General features: G+C 35.2%; 2 protein-coding genes and 1 pseudogene across 4 annotated transcripts; 1 reads left to right on the top strand and 2 right to left on the bottom strand.

The window, feature by feature from the left end:
• Positions 1-1,868: 1,868 nt before the first annotated feature.
• Positions 1,869-6,782, top strand: LOC147387535 (alpha-galactosidase-like). 2 transcript variants are annotated; one of them, XM_086421228.1, is made up of 13 exons: positions 1,869-2,218; positions 2,363-2,421; positions 4,097-4,153; positions 4,244-4,382; positions 4,518-4,593; positions 4,734-4,792; positions 5,087-5,152; positions 5,374-5,457; positions 5,551-5,615; positions 5,773-5,834; positions 5,918-6,058; positions 6,291-6,431; positions 6,558-6,782. In XM_086421228.1, exons 1-13 carry the CDS (start codon positions 2,061-2,063, stop codon positions 6,645-6,647), a joined length of 1,197 nt encoding a protein of 398 aa, XP_086277354.1. In that variant the 5' UTR covers positions 1,869-2,060; the 3' UTR covers positions 6,648-6,782. The 2 variants fall into 2 exon arrangements, with proteins under 2 accessions (XP_086277354.1, XP_086277353.1); XM_086421227.1 differs by having other exon boundaries at positions 1,872-2,218; positions 5,752-5,834.
• Positions 6,783-8,237: 1,455 nt separating this feature from the next.
• Positions 8,238-12,999, bottom strand: LOC147387534 (beta-glucosidase 18-like; annotated as a pseudogene). The gene is made up of 11 exons (XR_015171361.1): positions 12,706-12,999; positions 12,559-12,625; positions 12,374-12,432; positions 12,199-12,274; positions 12,037-12,111; positions 11,676-11,967; positions 11,428-11,543; positions 9,559-9,814; positions 9,128-9,230; positions 8,722-8,830; positions 8,238-8,627 (listed from the first exon to the last, which is right to left on the bottom strand). The product of XR_015171361.1 is annotated as a beta-glucosidase 18-like (transcript).
• A 1,062-nt stretch (positions 13,000-14,061) lies between these two features.
• LOC147387533 (beta-glucosidase 18-like) lies at positions 14,062-18,284 on the bottom strand. Its single transcript, XM_086421225.1, has 12 exons — positions 18,041-18,284; positions 17,891-17,957; positions 17,711-17,769; positions 17,536-17,611; positions 17,378-17,452; positions 17,201-17,288; positions 16,865-17,117; positions 16,561-16,676; positions 15,701-15,953; positions 15,218-15,320; positions 14,791-14,899; positions 14,062-14,433 (listed from the first exon to the last, which is right to left on the bottom strand). The coding sequence occupies exons 1-12, from the start codon at positions 18,173-18,175 to the stop codon at positions 14,178-14,180; spliced, it is 1,590 nt and encodes a 529-aa protein (XP_086277351.1). The 5' UTR covers positions 18,176-18,284; the 3' UTR covers positions 14,062-14,177.
• Positions 18,285-19,718: the final 1,434 nt, after the last annotated feature.

Genomic DNA, 19,718 nt, shown 5'->3' with positions numbered 1-19,718 from the left:
ATGATTGATTAATAAAAATGTGATAGTTTGTTAAGTTTCGTTGATAACAGAGATCGTTTGACGCATATTCTCTTCAAATTATATTTTTTTTTGTCGAATTTCGATAATTTGCATAGATCTCAAGACTCTTGGAGACTGAACACGTCGTTTTCTATGATTTTGCTATTTTTATCCTAATTGAAAGGTTTCTAAGTCACGAGTGGTTGTTTGGAGTATTTTTTGGTTGGGCGAAGTTCGGTTTTCATAATTTTACCTATGTCGAGGGTTTTTGAGAGTGCAACCTAGGTTCTTGGTGTTATGTCCCATGATAGGTTAATGTGTCAATTTTTGCTAGAAATGCAGGTCGTTTTGTAAGGGCTCTCTCTCAATTATTATTTTTTCTTCTATCTTCTCTAAATTACATGTAGGTTTTGATTATTCAGGAGAGTGAGGCATTTTATACTCATCTCAAAGTGTACAGTAATATACAACTCATCTCGGAGCATTTACCGTAGTGTAAACTCATTTGGGAGCTCTTAGACAATTATTGTGACAAGTCGATGAATCAGACGAAAGTCAAAAATGAGGTGTCTACACATACCAAATGCATTTTTCACATGGAATCCCCATGGAAAGAACTGTTCAGTATGTATCTACTGTATAATAGCGTATTTTTCAGTATGTTTCTATTGAATATATCATTTTTAGATTGGTAGTTACATATTGAATAATTCCTTAGACGAGATCCCATGTGAAAAATGTTTGGTATATTATCACCAAACCTTTTTTAAAATGTTCGATATGTATTTACTAAAAATTATTAAAAGATTTGATAGATTACTGTTTGTTTTAAAATAAATCGGTGGATGAAAGTAATTAACAAGATTTTGTTTCATACACCCACAAGTACAGGGGTTAAGCTAGTAAGGATGTAGTGGTGAAATCGCCCCCAACAAAACTTTGAGATACCCCTGCATTTTCAACTAATTACATGTCCCACTTGCCCACACTCCCTCCCCATTTCCCCCACCCCCTCACTTCCCTCCAATTTTGCACCCGTACCCCAACTTTTGTGATACCCTTGCATTTTCAACTAATTACATGCCCCATGCATTTACCCACACTCTCTCCCCATTTGACCCCCTCCCTCAATTTTTTGAAGATGACATTGCCTCTTGACTAGACTTTCTCTTATAGACTTTGGAGATGATCTAAATATTATTTTCTTCAACTTCTTGAAAGCTGAATATCGATTTTAAAAATGCGAAAATAAACACTTGATAAGAATCGAAATCTGAAATGCCCGAAAAATCGTACATCCGATCATTAATTCTCACGCACTTTCTCTCATTATTTTTTTTTATCGTGGTTGGCACTTCCAAAACTCTACTTCACTTTAATTAGATGGTGTAAGACTAAAGAGGATTCAGTGAAGAGTTTGGAGACCAAACGGATATTTATAGTCAAACTTGACCGAGGCTCTCATCAAGCAATCGTCCACATCTCAGTCCGTTGTCATCACTTTAACTATTCGTGAGTTACGTTTCTAAACTTCAAGAAACGTGTCGAAGATATTGTGAACAACTTTAAGTGCTCTGAAAAAACGGGGAAAGCGATAGTGTATATGGTGGGTCGTCTTTTTTTTTATTATTAGAAGTTTGAACCTGTTGGTAAGACTAACTAAGGAGATCTACATTCTGAAGGATACATGGCAGTTATCTATTGGTGGAATAGCTGTTTTTAAACAGCTAATAGTACGTACTTAAAGAGGGATGTGATGCAATCTATGGAGATAAGTCATGACCCTACAACTATCTCCATACATACTTTTTAAGGCTAAAACAACAAAAAATCTCATCTCATTAACTCCACCGACGTATAGTTGTTGCTTTGGCCAATTGGCTTTATACAGCTCAAATCAAAGTGCCTTTCTCTCTCACTCACACTCATGTTTTTTTTTTCTCACATCTCACATCTCACATCTCACCATCTTTAAACTTCAATCTCTTAATTGGATAGATCAGATCAGCTCTCTGTCTGATCAAATAAAGTTTTTGTGGGTCATATTTTATGTTTTAGATATGAATCGAACGGTTCAGCTTCGATTTGCGGTATTATGGATGATGCTGCTTCTGTGCAGCAGTGAGGCATTGACGGCTGCAAACATTAGCAGCGATGCTCATCAATTCTATAGACGATTCCTTCTTGCCAATGGGGTCGGTCGTACTCCTCCTATGGGGTATTATTTTTTTTTATTTCTAATCTTTAAATCTTTATATTTATGTTGATTTTAAAAAAAAAAATTATATTTTCTTTATATATATATATATATATATAGTGGGAGATAGAGATTTATTCCTTATGAGAGAGTTGGTATGCGCAGTTGGAACAGCTGGAATCATTTTCAATGTGGAGTAGACGAGTGGACTGTCAAGACCACTGGTATTCGCTTTTTATTTTTATTTTTATTTTTATTTTATATGAGTTTAATATGATTTTCTGATTCCAACGTAGAATCGTCGATCATTTGCCTCGGGATAGGTAAGAATTTTTGTAATGATTCTGCGTATCCCGAGGCAAATGATCGGCCCAAACCAGTATGTTGTGAAGCGGGTTTAGATAGTGTTTCCAAGGTGTTTAAGCATTGGACCGGATTGGAACTTGTGCTTCCGATCTTGGCCATTGGTCATGTCGCCCGGCCCGTTGTGAATCACGTTGGGTTTGGTTACAAGGCCTGATTAGTTATTGGGCCAGCCGGACTAGCCCGATTCATTTTTAAGTGGGAATTAATCTGTAAGGAGGCCCATCCAGCACGAATGAGAGCTGCTATTGGCACCCCAACTTTTAATTATTACACATCTATTAAAAATAAATAAAATAAGTGAATGGTTGAGAATAAGTAAAGGTAGGGGTGCCAATAGAAGTTCTCTCAAATTTTTATTTGTTTAGTTTCAGGATTTTATATGAGCCTAATCATAACTGCAAACAATTGCTGAAATTATTTGAACTTATGTAATATTGAGATTATAATTTGAGCCAAACCTTTGTAATGTTGGAAGTGTGTGTTTTAATCTTTAATTGGGGTGTGATAAATAATTTGAGAATTTGGGATGTAATAAGTCAAAGTTGGGGTGCAAATAGCAGCTCTCAAACTCTCGTAATTATTTTACCATATTAAGCTACACATGAAACAAAACCTGTGGGCTGGTAAGGCTTAGCCCATAAATAGGCACGAATACTGGCAGGTTGGGCTGGGTTTGGTGATTCTTATTGGCCTGACCAATAGATGGATGGCTTGGGCTATGGATTTTGAGGCCCATTGGCAGTCCTAATCTCATCATCTATATGGAATGAAGTTGGCTCTGGGCCAGAGACCTAAAAATCAAAATATATTTAATGTACTTGTAATCCAAAAAATTAAAATTTCCAAACACATATTTGATGCCATTTTTAATTTTATTTTGAAAAAGATGGTTCAAAAATTGGAATATTCGATTTTAATTTTGTTGACTAAAAAATATACTATCAATCTGATAATCACAATCTATTACATTCAGACGATTCGGAGTCCTCATGATTTCTTTTTCAATACTAAAACATTTAGTCAAGGAATTGAGACATTCGGTTTAATGAACAATTTAGTATCTCTTTGATCAAAATCTTTATATATTGTAGCTGCTATGTGGTAGAAAAAGGTGAAGATCAAATTCTTCTTTATGATAGAGCCTTGAATTGCAAGAACCCCCTAGGGGTTGGCCTAGTGGCAGTGGCAAGCCAAGCCTTGGAAAGCTCCTAGGAAGGGTAGGTCAAGTGATTGAAACCCACGAAGCTATGAATTCCTTGGGGCCACCCTCTAGGGTCCCAGGGGCGGTGTTTGTGACCGTGGGATTAGTCTCATACGAAGGGTGGGAATACCCATGATAAACCAATAATAATAATAAAGAAAAAGTCTTCTTTAAGAATTAACGTTTTCAATTCGATAAGTCCCATGAATTCAACTGTGAGTTGTTCTACGTAGAATCAGTGTTCCTATTTATTCTGGACTACAATTCCATTAATGTGAAAATCTGATCATTTTACTCTCTATTAATAACTCCTTTTATTTTTTTACGAGCAGCGGACGCTTTGGTTTCGACTGGCTTAGCAGCACTCGGATACACATACGTTAATATAGGTATACCACCCTCGAACATTAAATTCTAAATTGTTTATAGTTATCTAACAGGACCACATTTTCATATTTTCTCATCAAATGTTGTCGTAGATGATTGCTGGGCAGCAGAGAGCAGGGACACAAATGGTAATCTAGTGGCACGAGCTTCTACTTTTCCGTCTGGCATCAAAGCCATTGCTGATCATGTTCACTCCAAAGGCTTAAAACTAGGCATTTACTCCGACGCAGGGTAATAATTTTCTTAACAAACTTCTTAGACCGCACACGTTTAGACAAAAAAAATAAAAATTAATTGATCTACAATTGTTGATTGTCATATATATGAGAAGAATGAAAATGTTTTATGTCTTCCCGCTTTCCTCAGTTACAAAACATGCAGCAAAACCATGCCTGGTTCTCTCGGGCATGAAGATCAGGATGCAAGAATGTTCGCCGCATGGGTTAGATTTTTTTCTTTTTTTTATAAATATATATTAATTAAATGTAATAAAAGAAATATATGGTGGTGGAGGATGCAACAAATATTTGAGATCAGCTAAAGCCAAGACTTCTATTATTGTGATGTTTTATTTGGTTGCAGGGCGTTGATTACCTGAAGTACGATAACTGTTACCATGACGGTTCGAGACATCAAGACAGGTATGTTGTCTCAAAATGTTTTGTGGATTAGATACCTAATTGAGATAACTTGATCAACATTTTCACTCACCAAGGGTTTAATAAGCCTAAGATGAACTGTTTGATAGATTGTAAACAGGGTAATTAAGACTGACACTTTTGTTCACGTCGCATCGTACGAAGGGTAGCTTACCCGTAAATCCTACACGAGTGCCTTTATGGACCCAACTTGTAACTTACAAGATTATGGCTTTAGATCTTCTCACAACCAAATTTATCATAATGATTAGTAAATAATGAAATTTATTTTTGCAGGTATGCGCGAATGAGTTATGCATTACTCAAGGTCGGACGACCAATCCTTTACTCTATTTGTGAATGGTAATTTTTTTTTCAGATATTACAATTTACATTGATTGAGCGCTTACTGTTCATCTCTTTCTCCTGTATTTGTAATCAAAAGCAAACTCATTGAAGCAATTGAACATTATGTGAGCTTAGATGATCATAACTTAACATAAAAGGAAATAAAATAAATAAAAAAATGCTAATCGTCATCCGATGTTATTTCTTAATTTCTAACAAATTGAATGCTTTATTAGGGGAGAAGAGGACCCGGCAAAGTGGGCTGGTAGGTTTGGAAATGCATGGAGAACAACAGGAGACATCAAAGACAATTGGGATAGGTCTCAATCATCTCTTCTTGATACCCATTAACACAATTTGATTTACATAAACAACAGATCAACAGAATTAGGTCAATTTTTTTCTTTTTTCAGTATCACATCAATTGCGGATCAAAACAACATATGGGGAAGATTTGCAGGACCAGGCAGATGGAATGGCAAGTCAAATTTTTTTTTTTTTTTTTCTCATATGGTTTAGCCTTCTTTATGTTCTTATATTATTCACTTTTTTTTTTCCTTTTAATTTACTCAAAAGAGCAAGCATGTTGTTGATTTCTTTTACGATCATAATAGATCCCGACATGTTGGAAGTAGGCAATGGAGGGATGAATTTAGAGGAGTGCCGCTCGCACTTCAGTATCTGGGCTCTTATGAAGGCAAGTCTCTTAAATTTAAACCTGTTTCAATGTCTTTCTTCATCCCCTTTTATCCATTTAATGTCCAAAACAAAATTTGATAGGCTCCATTACTCCTTGGATGCGACATTCGATCCATAAGCAAAGAGACTCTAAGCATAATCGGAAACAAAGAAGTGATTGACGTCAATCAGGATCCATTGGGAATTCAAGGGAGGAAAATAAGATCACATGCCGGCTTGGAAGTACGTCTCAAAAACTCATTACTTCCTCCTATAAATGATTAGATATAAACCATAGCTCATGTGGACAATTTGGTCTAGGAAAAGTACAAATCTATTTCAAGTTTCTGATGCTTCGATTTGATTTTATTCGTGCTTGAGTATTTCATATGTCAGCGTTACACGATTGATCTTTTACACATTCGTTTACATGCAATTTTTTTTTATCACTTAGTAAAAGGTTCATGGAATGCAGATTTGGGCAGGGCCACTATCGGGGAGAAGGGTAGCCGTTGTTTTATGGAACAGAAGTGGGTTCCGGGCACCCATAACAGTGGGATGGAGGGAAATGGGGATTGCTCTATCAAAACCTGTTATCGTTCGAGACTTATGGATGGTATGCTATAGTTCTTCATTTTTCGTTCATTAATACGGTAAAATAAAAAACGTGAACATATGAAGAGATGATGATTTATAAATTTTCCTTCAATGGGTTATAGCTGATTTGCCATTTTCTTTGCAGCATTCATATGTGTCGAAGGGGTTACGTTTCCGAATGACCGCATATGTTGCTCCTCATGCTTGTAAGATGTACATCCTCACCCCAATCTGACATAGAAAAAAGAAGAATATGGAAACTTTTTTCGCCGAATTCATTAAATGTAAATGAGATGCTGGTAATGCCTCCCATTTTCAAAAGCTATTGTTGAAGTCTTTATCTAGTACAGGCTCTCCTATTTCTCCCTCATTCTTTTGCCTTATCTTCCTCTTTCTCTCAATGCATATTCTATTGAATCAAGATTTAGGAGGGCATAAGACTTGGTTTTATGGTAGATTGCACTTTCAACTTAATGCAGGGTCTGTGGAAAATATCGAACAATTCCAAATGTCGACTGCTAACAAATTGATATTTCGATGGTAAACCTAATACAAATCGACATTGTTATTAATATTTCTATCGACTTGAACACTACAATAAAACTAGTCGGCATTGTTATAAACATAAGTTAATTTCAATTTCTATTGGCTTCAATTCGGAACCCAATATGATACCAAGATTCAGAACAAATATACTCATATGGACCATTCTGATATTTCGGATCGACAACATGAATCTTATTTTAATTTGCCTCCCAATCCTATTTCGGGCAAAATTAGTGGACTCCACCCTTTGAAGGGCCAAGACATGGTTTAAAATGTGCAGACCCTGATGACTCACAACTAAAATGTGCACTCCACCCATTGGTATCCATATCACATTTACATGTCTGCTTTTACATCTCCATTTAATTTGGTGTGCCTGACATTTTTATTCTTGGAAGCTATGAACCCTTTTTGATCAATGTGGGTATTTTTAGTTATGAAATTTCTGAACCATCTTGCCGATAATTTTGGTGTACGTTCGAGTGTTTGGTAATCCACGTAATACAATCCGAATCTCATACAATACACATAAACCCATTCGAAACTTAAATTAGGGACCATACAAAATAGCCTCGAACATCTGTACCATCCCTGTCACATATAGGCACAAGTCTTTCAATTATTCTCTCCCATTTTGAAAAATTAAATGTGTAATACTTGATATGAAATGGACGAACAAGATTCTTTCCGTCGCGTAGGTGGAGTGACACAATTGTTAAAAAATAAGATGCATCGTATTAAGATGAATGAGATACCAAATGTCTTTGTCATTGTATCTCATGAGTTACGTTGTGATGGAGAATGATATTTTTAGAATATGAGTTCGGAATATATACACCTAGAGAAAGATAGGGTGGAAACCCCCCTTTGACACCTCAAATCTTATCACATTCATTACTCCTTTGAAGAAAGAATCTCCTTTTGTGGCAAGTTTTTAGGTGTGGGAGTGGCATTTCAACCTTCCTCCTTCGGTATAATACGATTCGGACTCTTTATTAAGAGTGATTTGGAACACCACCCCCCCCCCCCCCCCCCGCCCTTTTTATTTTTTTTTATTTTTTTTATTTGCTATTGTTTTACTTTTTTTTCAATTACTATTTTTCCTCCTATATCTATTGTCCTTTTTTTTGCAGACCGTCAAATTTTTTTAACCTCCTTCTATAAGAACTGTTTCATTCTATCTCAGATTGGATATAGATCCTGGCCATGAGTCAAATTCAGCATGGTTCAATAATTCACAGTCAAGTACAGATCCAGATTCATATCCATATCCCACCCATTTCATGTTCTAACTATCCAAATATAAAGAATATTAATATTTATATAAACCCTTTGGCTTTATTAATATTCAAAACAATCATAAATTCTATAAAAGCTGCACTCACACTTGCGATTGGTTTGTCTATATGTCATTCACATGTCAACTTCTACACCTCTCCATGTAGTGCCTATGAAACTTTTGTTCTTGGAAGTTATGATCCCTCTTTGATCAATGTGGGTATTATTATTAGTGAGGAAATTTCTAAACCATTTTACAGATAATTTTGGTGTACGCTCAAGTGTTTTATGATTGATGTGATACAATCCAAACCTCACAGTATACCCCAAATTCCATTCGAAATTGTCCATTAGGGACCATACAAAATAGCCTCGAACATCTGCACCATCCCTGTCAGAGAAATACGCACGCGTGTCAATTATTCTCTCTCATTTTGACAAATTATATAAGTGGTAGATACAAATTGTGGTCACATATCACTTACTTAATGGCTCGTGCTAGGGAAGCAAGGTAGCTTCTATGAAACTCAATGCGCTTGAAATCATTCAATAGCTTGCTCGGTAGCTTTGTGGTATGTCCCTCTTCAGAGAACCCTGGAAACATGGGGTAACAAGCAAGACTTTAGAGTACATAACCAAGGTCATGGAATTGCAAAATTGAAAAACTGACTTCAACTAATTGATTCGATTTAAAAGTCTCCCAAATTAACACTTTGATCTTTTTTGTCAAGGAATGGAAAAAGTTCAAGGAGTACAAGTGTCCCCAATTTACAACCCTATGTCAATGGCTGTCAATGGGTAGGACTTCCAAGAGTAACCAAACCCAATAATGTTTCAATCGATTGGTAGCCACATTTACATCTATTACCCTTGTACCACTATGAGACTCACCATTTTCAGTCACAAACATTGGCTTATTGTTGTATCTGATCTTAAGATACCCAATAATCTTCTCCATGCCGCTTGGGACAACAGAGAATATAGGCATTGCTGTCTGAAAAATGGAACAAAAATAAAAAATGTACGTTGAGGAGAAAGAGAATCACAACTTTCAGGGAAGGGAAGAAGGAAACAGAAACATATAGCATAATTATGCCATTTACATTGCTGTCATGACCATGTGGACATATAATATATTCATCAATCCCACCGCAAAAATTCCATGATGAAAACCGCTCAAATCCAACGGTTTCAAATGAACAATAAAGCTGACTTGTGGTATGAAGTAGCACTAATCAAGTGGGGTAACAAAAATTAACAGGTTCAATGGGGTCATGACGGCAGTAATTAATGTCAAATGTTTGTTTATGATATTGTGATACCTTTTCTCCAATTGAGATTCCATCTCTTTTACTGGTGGTGTACACGAAACCTTCGATTGCATGACAACCTTCTGAATCAGAAGGAGATTCGATGCAATCCTTCGCATATAAGGATGAATAGTGGTTGACACCAATGAAGTCGATACTATCTTTCAACATGTTTGATTCCTTTGGAGAGAACTTGGGCAGTCGATGTCCAAGGTAATGGCGCATCTCTGGAGGGTAATCTCCAAATATGAAGGGATCTAAAACCCTACTTCATCAAAAATTGACAATGGCATTTAGTAGTTTGTCGATGGGGTATTACGTTTTGGTGCTAAGTCATCCAAGTGGACTAAAGAGGTTTTGAGAAACACAAGGACTAAGTAATTCAGTGTTTTTAACTCTTCAGCTTTATCGAAAGCTATAAATTATAAGGTGTTACATGCAAATGGGTATGAAATTTGCAAAAATAACAAAACAAAATATAGAAACAAAAATATTTACGAAGTGGGATATTCCCATTTTTGGGGTAGTTCGTGAAGATCTATACGGTGAAAATGGCGACGCTGTTAACCATTCTTCTTCTTTTTTTCATTTCGGAGTTATTTTAGGAGCATTTGGACTTGAAATTATATTGAACAATTACCAAAATCATGCCCCAAAACTAATAACGTAACTCTGAAATGCAAAAATAAGAATATTTGAATCATTTAGCTCATCCAACTGGACAGATCTTCTCGAGATACCACAAAAGCACAAATGATAATAGTCAAATGGATGCCTAAATCAAAAGTTACGCCTTGACTAAGATCAAGATTGGATTTTGTCACTTTAATCTTTAAAAAAAAAAGCCAAATTCACTCGTTTACTTAGTTTCATTATAATAATAATAAAAAAGTTATTTACGAAAACAGGTATACATACACTTTTTTTTTATACACCCAGTTTTCTAATTTTCAAAATATTCTCTCTAAATTATATCAAGGCATGACTCATTAAATCTTTTATTTCTACTTCAATTCAAGTTTTATCACCATCTATTAAACAAGACCAATATTTACTTTAGAATGCTACACAAGTGAAGAGAAGTCTCCACATCATATAGACATCATAAGGCCTTGTGTGAAAGCTGTGCAATTTTTTTTTTTTTTTTTTTTTTAATGGGAAATTCGTACCAGTTTAATATTTTCAAAGCTTCCGTAAAGAGACAAATGTTTCTTCCCATTCTTTATTCATTATTTCTATCCAACTTATTGGAGAGAATATAATACCAAGAAGAATCACATTATTGGTACTTATTAATGTATTTAATTTTATATTATAAACGTGAATCTTTCTCTATCATATATAATTACTGCTGTGTCAGATGCTCTTTATCATAATAAATTGACAAAATAATTAAGGTAACAGACTCTCTACTACCTCAAGTTAAAAGTAGCGAACACAAAGATCGAGATGAAGACTCGCCACATGTAGCGAGAATACTTTGCTCGTTATTGAATTATAATATAAATGTATTTATCTTACTATCTTGGTAAGATTTGAAATCTCATTAAAGATCGTTTAGACCACATGAATTATTACATTGACAATCGAACACAAATGGACAGTTACTGAACTCCCAAAATTTAAAATTAAAATTTAATGGTGAAAAATGATATTTTTTTTTTTCTTTTTCAAATTTCTTAGAATTTCATTATCTAGAAGTCGGTGGTATCGGATCATGTTTTTGGATTCCAAAATGTGAGGTCACAATCCTTATTAAAATTTGAGTTAATTTTCAACAAATGAAAGATTTGTCGAGTCTTGTCAGATTTTGACAAAATCTGCTCTTTATTTCACAGAGCATCGTTGGAGATGCTCTTAGCCTGGAAATTTAGAACTTACCAGGCAACATTTAAAGCCAAAGCCCTATTGGCAGCTTCACAATCTGCCTCCGCTTCACTGATTGGTTCATACATAAATGCACTCACAACAATTGAAATATAACCACCTTGTTTGGGCTGGCACACAGATCACACCACATCAGTTCGTGTTCAAAGATAAAAATGAAAATTAATGTTTAATCAGATATGAGATTTAACAGACATAGAGTTAGAGATTCCTATATGAAATTGTTACATTTTTCAAATTACCTTATATAATCTTCTATAAATGTTGGTAGCCTTGGCGTGGGATAATATCATGTTGTGGACTGCGATCAAAGGCTCTATCTCCGAATTACCATGGGAACAATTTCCGAAGGATGCAGAACAACAACCGGGCGGGTATTGGCCGTTCATGTAAGCAAATCTTCCAAAGAGGTTCGGCTCATTGATGGTAGTCCAATATTTCACCCGATCACCAAAATCTAAAATTACGACCCATATCTCTCCTCGAGTTCTTGTGGTATGTCTTCATGATTTATCGTCACAAAAGGTTCGATTCCTGCTTTAAACCTTACTTAAGGTTAATGGGCTAGAAAGATCAACCCAAAATTCAGTCTCAAAAACTGACCTTTCAGTAGGAGATTGTCTATGATCTTGTTATAGAACCTGATTCCATTAGGATTAACATCCCCAAATCTCCCTCCTATGAACACAATTAACTAATCAATATGGGTCGAGACGATCAACAGTGAAAGTGAATCAAGTCCAAATATATATTTATCATCCTTACGAGGTAGTATTCTAGCCCAAGAAATCGAGAAACGATAAGAATTTATGCCAAGCGAATGCATGAGCTCAATGTCTTCCTGTGTAGAACAAACAAGAAATAATATTGTTTTTCTCTAGATTTCAAGAATTTGGAACAAAAAGACTAGAGACCTGTCTATTATAAATCATGCACATACAAGGTAACGATGGTAATGGTCATCGGCTACATCAGCGTTGTCTCCGGTTAATATATTTCCTAAAAAAAATTAAAAAAATTAAAAAGCAAAGACTAAGATCAAACAACCTCACCATATGTTTTTGATTAAGTCCAAAGAAATTAAAGATCGAGATTTTTTATTTTTATGTTTTTCAATTTTTGGACCTGGAATGTGACTGAAAACATCCCAATTGTTGAGACCCTTTCCATCTTCATGAACTGCTCCTTCAATCTGCATTACAAAGAAATAATAATGTCATATATTGAAAAGAGAACCATTTAACCTAATAAAAAAAATAAAAAAAAACTGGCCTGATATGATGAAGTGGCTGTGCCAAAGAGAAAACCATGTGGGAATTGGCTTCTGTTGATCTCTTCTTCATCAGATTTTGCATCACTAAACAACAGAAAGCAGAGTAGAAGGAGAAGGACAAAGAAGAAGCGTGGTAAGTCTGTTGTCATTTTGGCTCCAATAATTGATTGGTGGTTAACTCACTCTTAACTTTATATGTAGGGTGGGGTTCTGTTGACTCCAGAAATGACACAAAATCTTTTACCTTTAAACACAAAATCCAACGGTTGAGATTTTATGTGTATCTCAATAATACATATCGTGACGATACTTATGTCAACAATAATTTTCAATCATTTGATTTTGTGTTTACACGGTCAAGATCTTATGTCATCTTGAGTTGGCGGAACCTAACCCTTTAAACAAACCAAACCATTATGTTATATAATTAATAAATGTTTATTAGCCAAAGTGATTAAGAGCTTGAATTTGGTGTATTCTTGAGCTGTTTAGGCCTTTTGGCATATTGGTTAAAGTACCTAATAATTGGTGTCAAAGTGAACCATCTATCTCAAGTTGGAGTCGTTCGAAGTTGGATTGCTACGTGCCCAAGTGGTTAAGAGCTTAAATTCGACATGATCCAATGGATCTATGCCTTTTGGCATATTGATTTAAGTACCTAACAATAAACATCATAAGTGATTTTTTAACATAGAAAGATGTTGAAGTAACAGTGAAATTGACATTGTTTCACACATTGCTGATGTGGATGTGTGTACAGAACAAAAATGCTTTTCATCGAGATACGAGTGAGAAGCATCTATGATTCTGTGCACACCAACGTGTGAAACGATATCAATTTCAATTTTACTCCAGCATGACTCTTTATCATAGCCAAGAGAGTGCAACATGGCCCTTGAAATACCCCAACCCCAAGTATACGAAGTAGTGGCTTGCCCATAGACCTTGGTAAACCAATGCAAATGAGCTAAGACCCTTAGGACATCTTCAACATCATGGATAAGAGGAAGATGGTGATGATGATAATGATGATAGTGATGACAATTATGGTGATTATGGTGGTAATGATGATGACACGGCAATGGTGATGGCGACTAGGGCAGTATTGGAATATTATTATTAGTCTTTTTATTGGTAAGCTGGGTTTGAAAGGTCCTCCCCTTATCTCTAAAAGAAATGGTGTTTACCTTCACATGTAAATGATAAGAGAGATCATTCACGATAAATCGTCTATAAAGCTTTTGAGGGAAAGAACTCGCACATCTTCCACTATAAAAAGAAAATTTCCTATCAAATGATCCTGCACGGATGAAGAAATCTGTAGCCCTACTTATTTCTCTCTCACGAAATTCAAATGAGCACTGATATCGAACTGATAAATTGAAAACATTTCAAGACACGAGGAGCTATCTCCAATATTTTTCGATATTATTCCAAACCACAATATATTCTACAATAACATGATTTGTGCCTACATGATATCCACATTTGTTTGTACACCTCTCCATGTGGCGTGTCTGACATTTTTGTTCTTGGAAGTTATAATCCCTCTTTGTTGGGTATTATTAGTTATTAAATTTCTGAACCATTTTGCAGATAATTTTGGTGTCCGCTCCAATGTTTGGTAATCGACGTAATACAATCCGTATCTCAAACTATACCCCATAATCCATTCGAAATTATCCATTACAGACCACACAAAATAGCCTTGTACATCTGCACCATCCCTGTCAAAGAAATACCTAATCGGTCAATTACTGTCTCACTCATTTTAATAAATTATATAGGCGGTAGGTAAGAATTGAATGGAGAAATTAAACAAGATTATTTTAACCAACCCCAAATCTTTTATTATAATGATGATAGGGTTGTTTGGTGGATCGAACCACTTTCATTTGGTTGACATTGAGCCACCTTAGTATTTTGAATCCTTAGCCAAGTTACTAGAAAACTCCCAAGGGGGTACTTGGCAATATGCCCCATGTTTGTTGATGACACGGCTCTTTTCCCTCTTTTAGCAGAGCAAAAAATTTGGCTCTCAAATTATGGTTAAATCAGGAAAACCAATTGAACAATTCACTTACTTAATGGCTCGTGCTAGGGAAGCAAGGTAGCTTTTGTGAAACTCGACACGCTTGACATCATTTAGTATCTCGCCCACTTGTTTCATGTTTTCGTCCTCTAGAGAGACCCCTGGAAACATGGAGTAACAAGTAAGACTTCAAAGTCCACAACCAAGGTCACAAAATTGCAAATTGAAGAAAAGAAACTTCCTGATTCGGAAAAAAAAACAAAATTCCCGAAACTAGTATCTTTGATCTTTGATTTTAATAAATGACTAAAGTACAAGCCCAATTGGTAATAGTTTCTATCTATGAGATCCGAATCCAATTCAAGTAATTGGATCGATTTATCTTATCATCATTTGGATACCCAAATTACCCCGATCCAAACCTGATATTTGTAGCCGCGCATCTATACACTAGCTTTCTACCACTTTGATTTACTTACCATTTTCAGTCACAAACATTGGCTTGTTGTTGTATCTAGTCTTAAGATATCCAATGATCTTCTCCATGCCGTTTGGGACGACATAGAATCTTGGCATTCCTGTCTGTAAAATAAAATAAGAACATATGAACATAAGCAACAAAAAAAAACATGCATCAACTTGTAGGATTAAAGAAGGAAACATAAACATTTAATATAATTATGCCTTTGTGGTGGTGTTACATTGCTGTCATAACCCCAGGGAACACATTGAATATTTTTTGACACCACACAACATCTTAATCTTTGAATTTTTAACCAATAACCCATTGAATTCTTTCACCCATGGACTTTGCCCATGATGAAAATCGATCAAATTCAACAGTTTTAAACGACCAATCAGGCTGAGTTGTGGTATATAGTAGCACTAAGGGGGGTAACAAAAATTCACATTTTTAATGTGTCATGAGCATTGTCTAGTGTTTGTTTATGATATAGTAATACCCTTTCTCCGATTGGGATTCCATCTTTTTCACCGGTGGTGTACACGAAACCTTCGACTGCATGACCACCTCCTTCATCACAAGGAGATTCGATACAGTCCTTTGCGTAGAAGGTTGAATAGTGGTTGACACCAATGAAGTCAATACTATCTTTCAGCATATTTGATTCCTTTGGAGAGAACTTGGGAAGTTGATGTCCAAGGTAATAGCGCATCTCTGAAGGGTAATCTCCAAATATTAGGGGATCTAAAAACCTGCTTCACCACACAATTGACATTAGCATTTCATTTGCATTTAGTAATAAATGGTCATGGGGCCATTATGTTTGGGTGTTAGTTATTCATTAAGGCATGTTTCATCAAATATTTTTGTACCAACTCATGTTTTTTTTTCAATCACTTAATTGCACAGACAATATTTAAAGCTACACGAGTGGAGAGAATATAACACATTATTGGCTCTTATTTGTATTCTAAACATGGGCAATATATCAATTTTTTTTTTTTTTTTTGCTTATCGTGGGTATCCCCACCCTCCGGGTGAGACTAATCCCACGGTCACATGTACAGCCCCCCTCGGAAGGTCCTACGTGCAGCTGGTTGACTCGAATGTCAACCAGACCCTGGAGGGTGACCCCAAGGAATTCATAGCTTCGTGGGGTTTCAAACACCTGACCTACCCTTCCTGAGGAGCTTATCAAGGCTCAGCTCCCCACTTAGCCAACCCCTTGGGGGTTATGGGCCATACATCATACATATATATATATATATATATATGCTCTACCCAATACTACTGCTGTTGTGTCAGGGGCGTGTTCCTTTTGATGCTGTGACATTGGTAGACTTGAAATTTACAAGTTACCCGGAGACTTCAAAAGCCAGAGCTCTTTTGGCAGCATCACGATCCGCCTTTTTCTCACTGATTGGTTCGTACATGAATGCACAAATAACAATTCCAATAGAACCACCTTGTTTGGGCTGGTACACAGATCATATTAGTTCACAAATAATGTCAAATCTGTAAGTTATGTAGGATGACATTTGAATCTGACTCGGGCAGCAGAGTATCTTTAAGAAATATGACACTGGTGTTCTTAGTATAGGGAAACTCAGGATGTGGAGACAATTAGAAATCCCAAAATGAATTGTTGCAATTTTTTAAATACCTGATATAATCTTCTGTAAATGTCAGTTGCCTTGGCGTGGGACAATATCATGTTGTGAATTGCTATCAAAGGTTCAATCTCTGAATTACCATGGGAACAATTTCCAAAGGGTGCAGAACAACGGGCAGGTGGGTATGTGCCCTTCAAGTAAGCAAATTTGACAAAGAGGTTCGGCTCATTGATGGTAGTCCAATATTTCACACGATCACCAAAGTTTCTAAAACAGATTTCGGCAAAATATACAAAATCTTCTCTACAAGGGAAACCAACCAAACCCAATTAAATTCACACATCATTAGTAATTCAAAATAATTTAAAAAAACAGAGTTTTCTCACTGTATTTGTGGATTGAGCCATGACCCATATCTCTCCTCAAGTTCTTGAGGCAAATCATGATGATGTATCGTCACAAACGGCTCGATTCCTGCCTTAAACCTTAGTTGTGTTGGATCATTTTTGTTTGTTTAAGGTAATTGGGTGAGAAAGATCAAATCAAAAGTCTCAAATACTTACCTTTGAGTAGGAGATTGTTTATAATCTTGTTATAGAACATGATCCCATTAGAATTAACATCCCCAAATCTCCCTCCTATGAACACAATTAGCTAATCAGAATGGGTTGAGATGATTAACATTGAAAGTCAATCAATTCCAAATATTTATCATCCTTACTAGGTAGTATTCTAGTCCAAGAAATCGAGAAACGATAAGCATTTACACCGAGCGAATTCATGATCTCGATGTCTTCCTGTATAGAATAAACAAGAAATAAGATTGTTTTTATCTAGATTTCAAGAAATTTGGAATAAAAAGACTGGAGACATGTCTGTTATATATAATTGTATACAATATAGCGATGGTAATGGTCGTCGGCGATGTCGGCGTTGTCTCCAGTTATTATATTTCCTGAATTTTTTTCAAAAGAAATGGTGAAGATCAAACAACCCAACCAATTATTTTTTTAAATAAATCCAAAGAAATTAAAAATTGAGATTTAAATTTTTTTTTTTTTTTTCAATTTTTGGACCTGGGATGCGAGTGAAAACATCCCAATTGTTGAGACCCTTTCCATCTTCGTGAACAGCTCCTTCAATCTGTATTAATAAGAAACCATAACAATATCAGAAAAAGATAACCCATTAAAGAATTTTAAACAAAAAAGATTAAAAAGACTAGCCTGATAAGATGAAGATGCAACACCAAAAAGAAAATCTTCTGAGAACTGGCTTTTGTTGACCTCTTCATCAGAGCTTACATCACTAAACAAAGAAAAATAGAGTAGAAAGAGAAGGAAGAACAATTGAAGGCTCATTTCTATTTTAGCTCTAATGGCAGTTACACACTTCAAATTTATATGAGATATGGGAAGATGCAACCGATCCAGAGATTCTAGACTGAGAGTTGTTGGGCTGAGGACACCTCATGTAGGCCACCCAAGGGAAATAAGGCGAAAGCCCATTCAACTTAAAAAGTGAAAAGAAAAGGGCAACAGTTGTTGTTTTTGGGTTATAAAAAGGTAGGAAAGAAAATAGCAAAGTTGAGAGAAAGAGAAAAGTAAAGGGGTGGACTTGGAAGAGTTGAGACAAAAAGATTAAAGGGTAAAACTTATCCGATTTAACTCAAATTTGGAGTGGAGAATTTTTGCAACAACCCCTACAACTCTACCGATTTATTTATTTAGATTAACTTCTCTCTTCATCTTTATTGAAAGATTTTCTTGTTGAGACCTAAACCTTTTTCCTTTTTTTTTTTTTAATTTATGAAATTCATCTTTATTTAATGATGTTTATTATATTGTTGAACCAAGAATAAGTATTCTTGATGTTGATTGTAATTTTATGAGCCTCAATATTGATCTTGAGAGACCTTTGGTGTAACTCATTATTGTTGATAGTGAAAGATTTGGGTGTGGACTACCGAGACAAGTCCCATGGCTTTACCTTCAGTTTGAAGAGTTTTTTATGTTAAAAATCTTGTGTTGCTTGTAGTTGTTTATTTTGCTCAGCTGAATTATCCTACACTTTGATTAGCATTATTGGGTATAATGATGGTATTGATATTGGTTAGATATTGTTAATCTATTTTTGTCACTCAAAGAGAGAAAGGATTTAATTTTTGTTGTGATTATATTAATTTGTTGTACACTTCACAATTCCACTAACTTGTTGTACACTTCACATAATCGTAATTTTACAACTCGTCTAATCAAGTCAATCTTACTCGATAATTTTGGGTATCTTTCAAAATAAAAGTTATTTTGGTTAAAATGGCATCTGACTAATTGTTCAGGTTTATATTCATTTTTCACTTTGAGAGCTTAAGTTGCAATAAGTCAATAAACTTTTCTTTCTCCATTTTAAATATTTTTCTTCTAAATCTTCTTATTTTCTATAGAAAATCAATTGTCTAAAATCCTCTTATTATTTTAGGAGCATTTGGACTTGAAATTATATTGTACAATTATCAAAATCGTGCCTCAAAACTAATAACAACATAACTCTAAAATGCAAAAATAAGAATATTTGAATCATTTAGCTTATCCAACTGGATAGATCTTCTCGAGATGTCACAAAAGCATTAATGATAATAGTCAAATGGATGCCTAAATCAAAAGTTTCGCCTTGACTAAGATCAGGATTGGATTTTCATTATAATGGAAAAAAAGTTATTTACAAAAACAGATATACAAACCATTTTTTTTACACCCAGTTTTCTAATTTTCAAAATATTCTCTCTAAATTATATCAAAGCATGACTCATTAAATCTCTTATTTCTACTTCAATTCATGTTTTGTCACCATTTATTAAACAAGACCAATATTTACTTTAGAATGCTACACAAGTAAAGATAAGTC

This window comes from Akebia trifoliata, chromosome 13 (assembly GCF_017979445.1).
Source record: "Akebia trifoliata isolate Shusen 1 chromosome 13, ASM1797944v1, whole genome shotgun sequence".
NCBI lineage: Eukaryota > Viridiplantae > Streptophyta > Magnoliopsida > Ranunculales > Lardizabalaceae > Akebia > Akebia trifoliata.
Note: the sequence above shows the minus strand (reverse complement) of the source record. Positions and strands in the feature narration are given on the sequence as shown.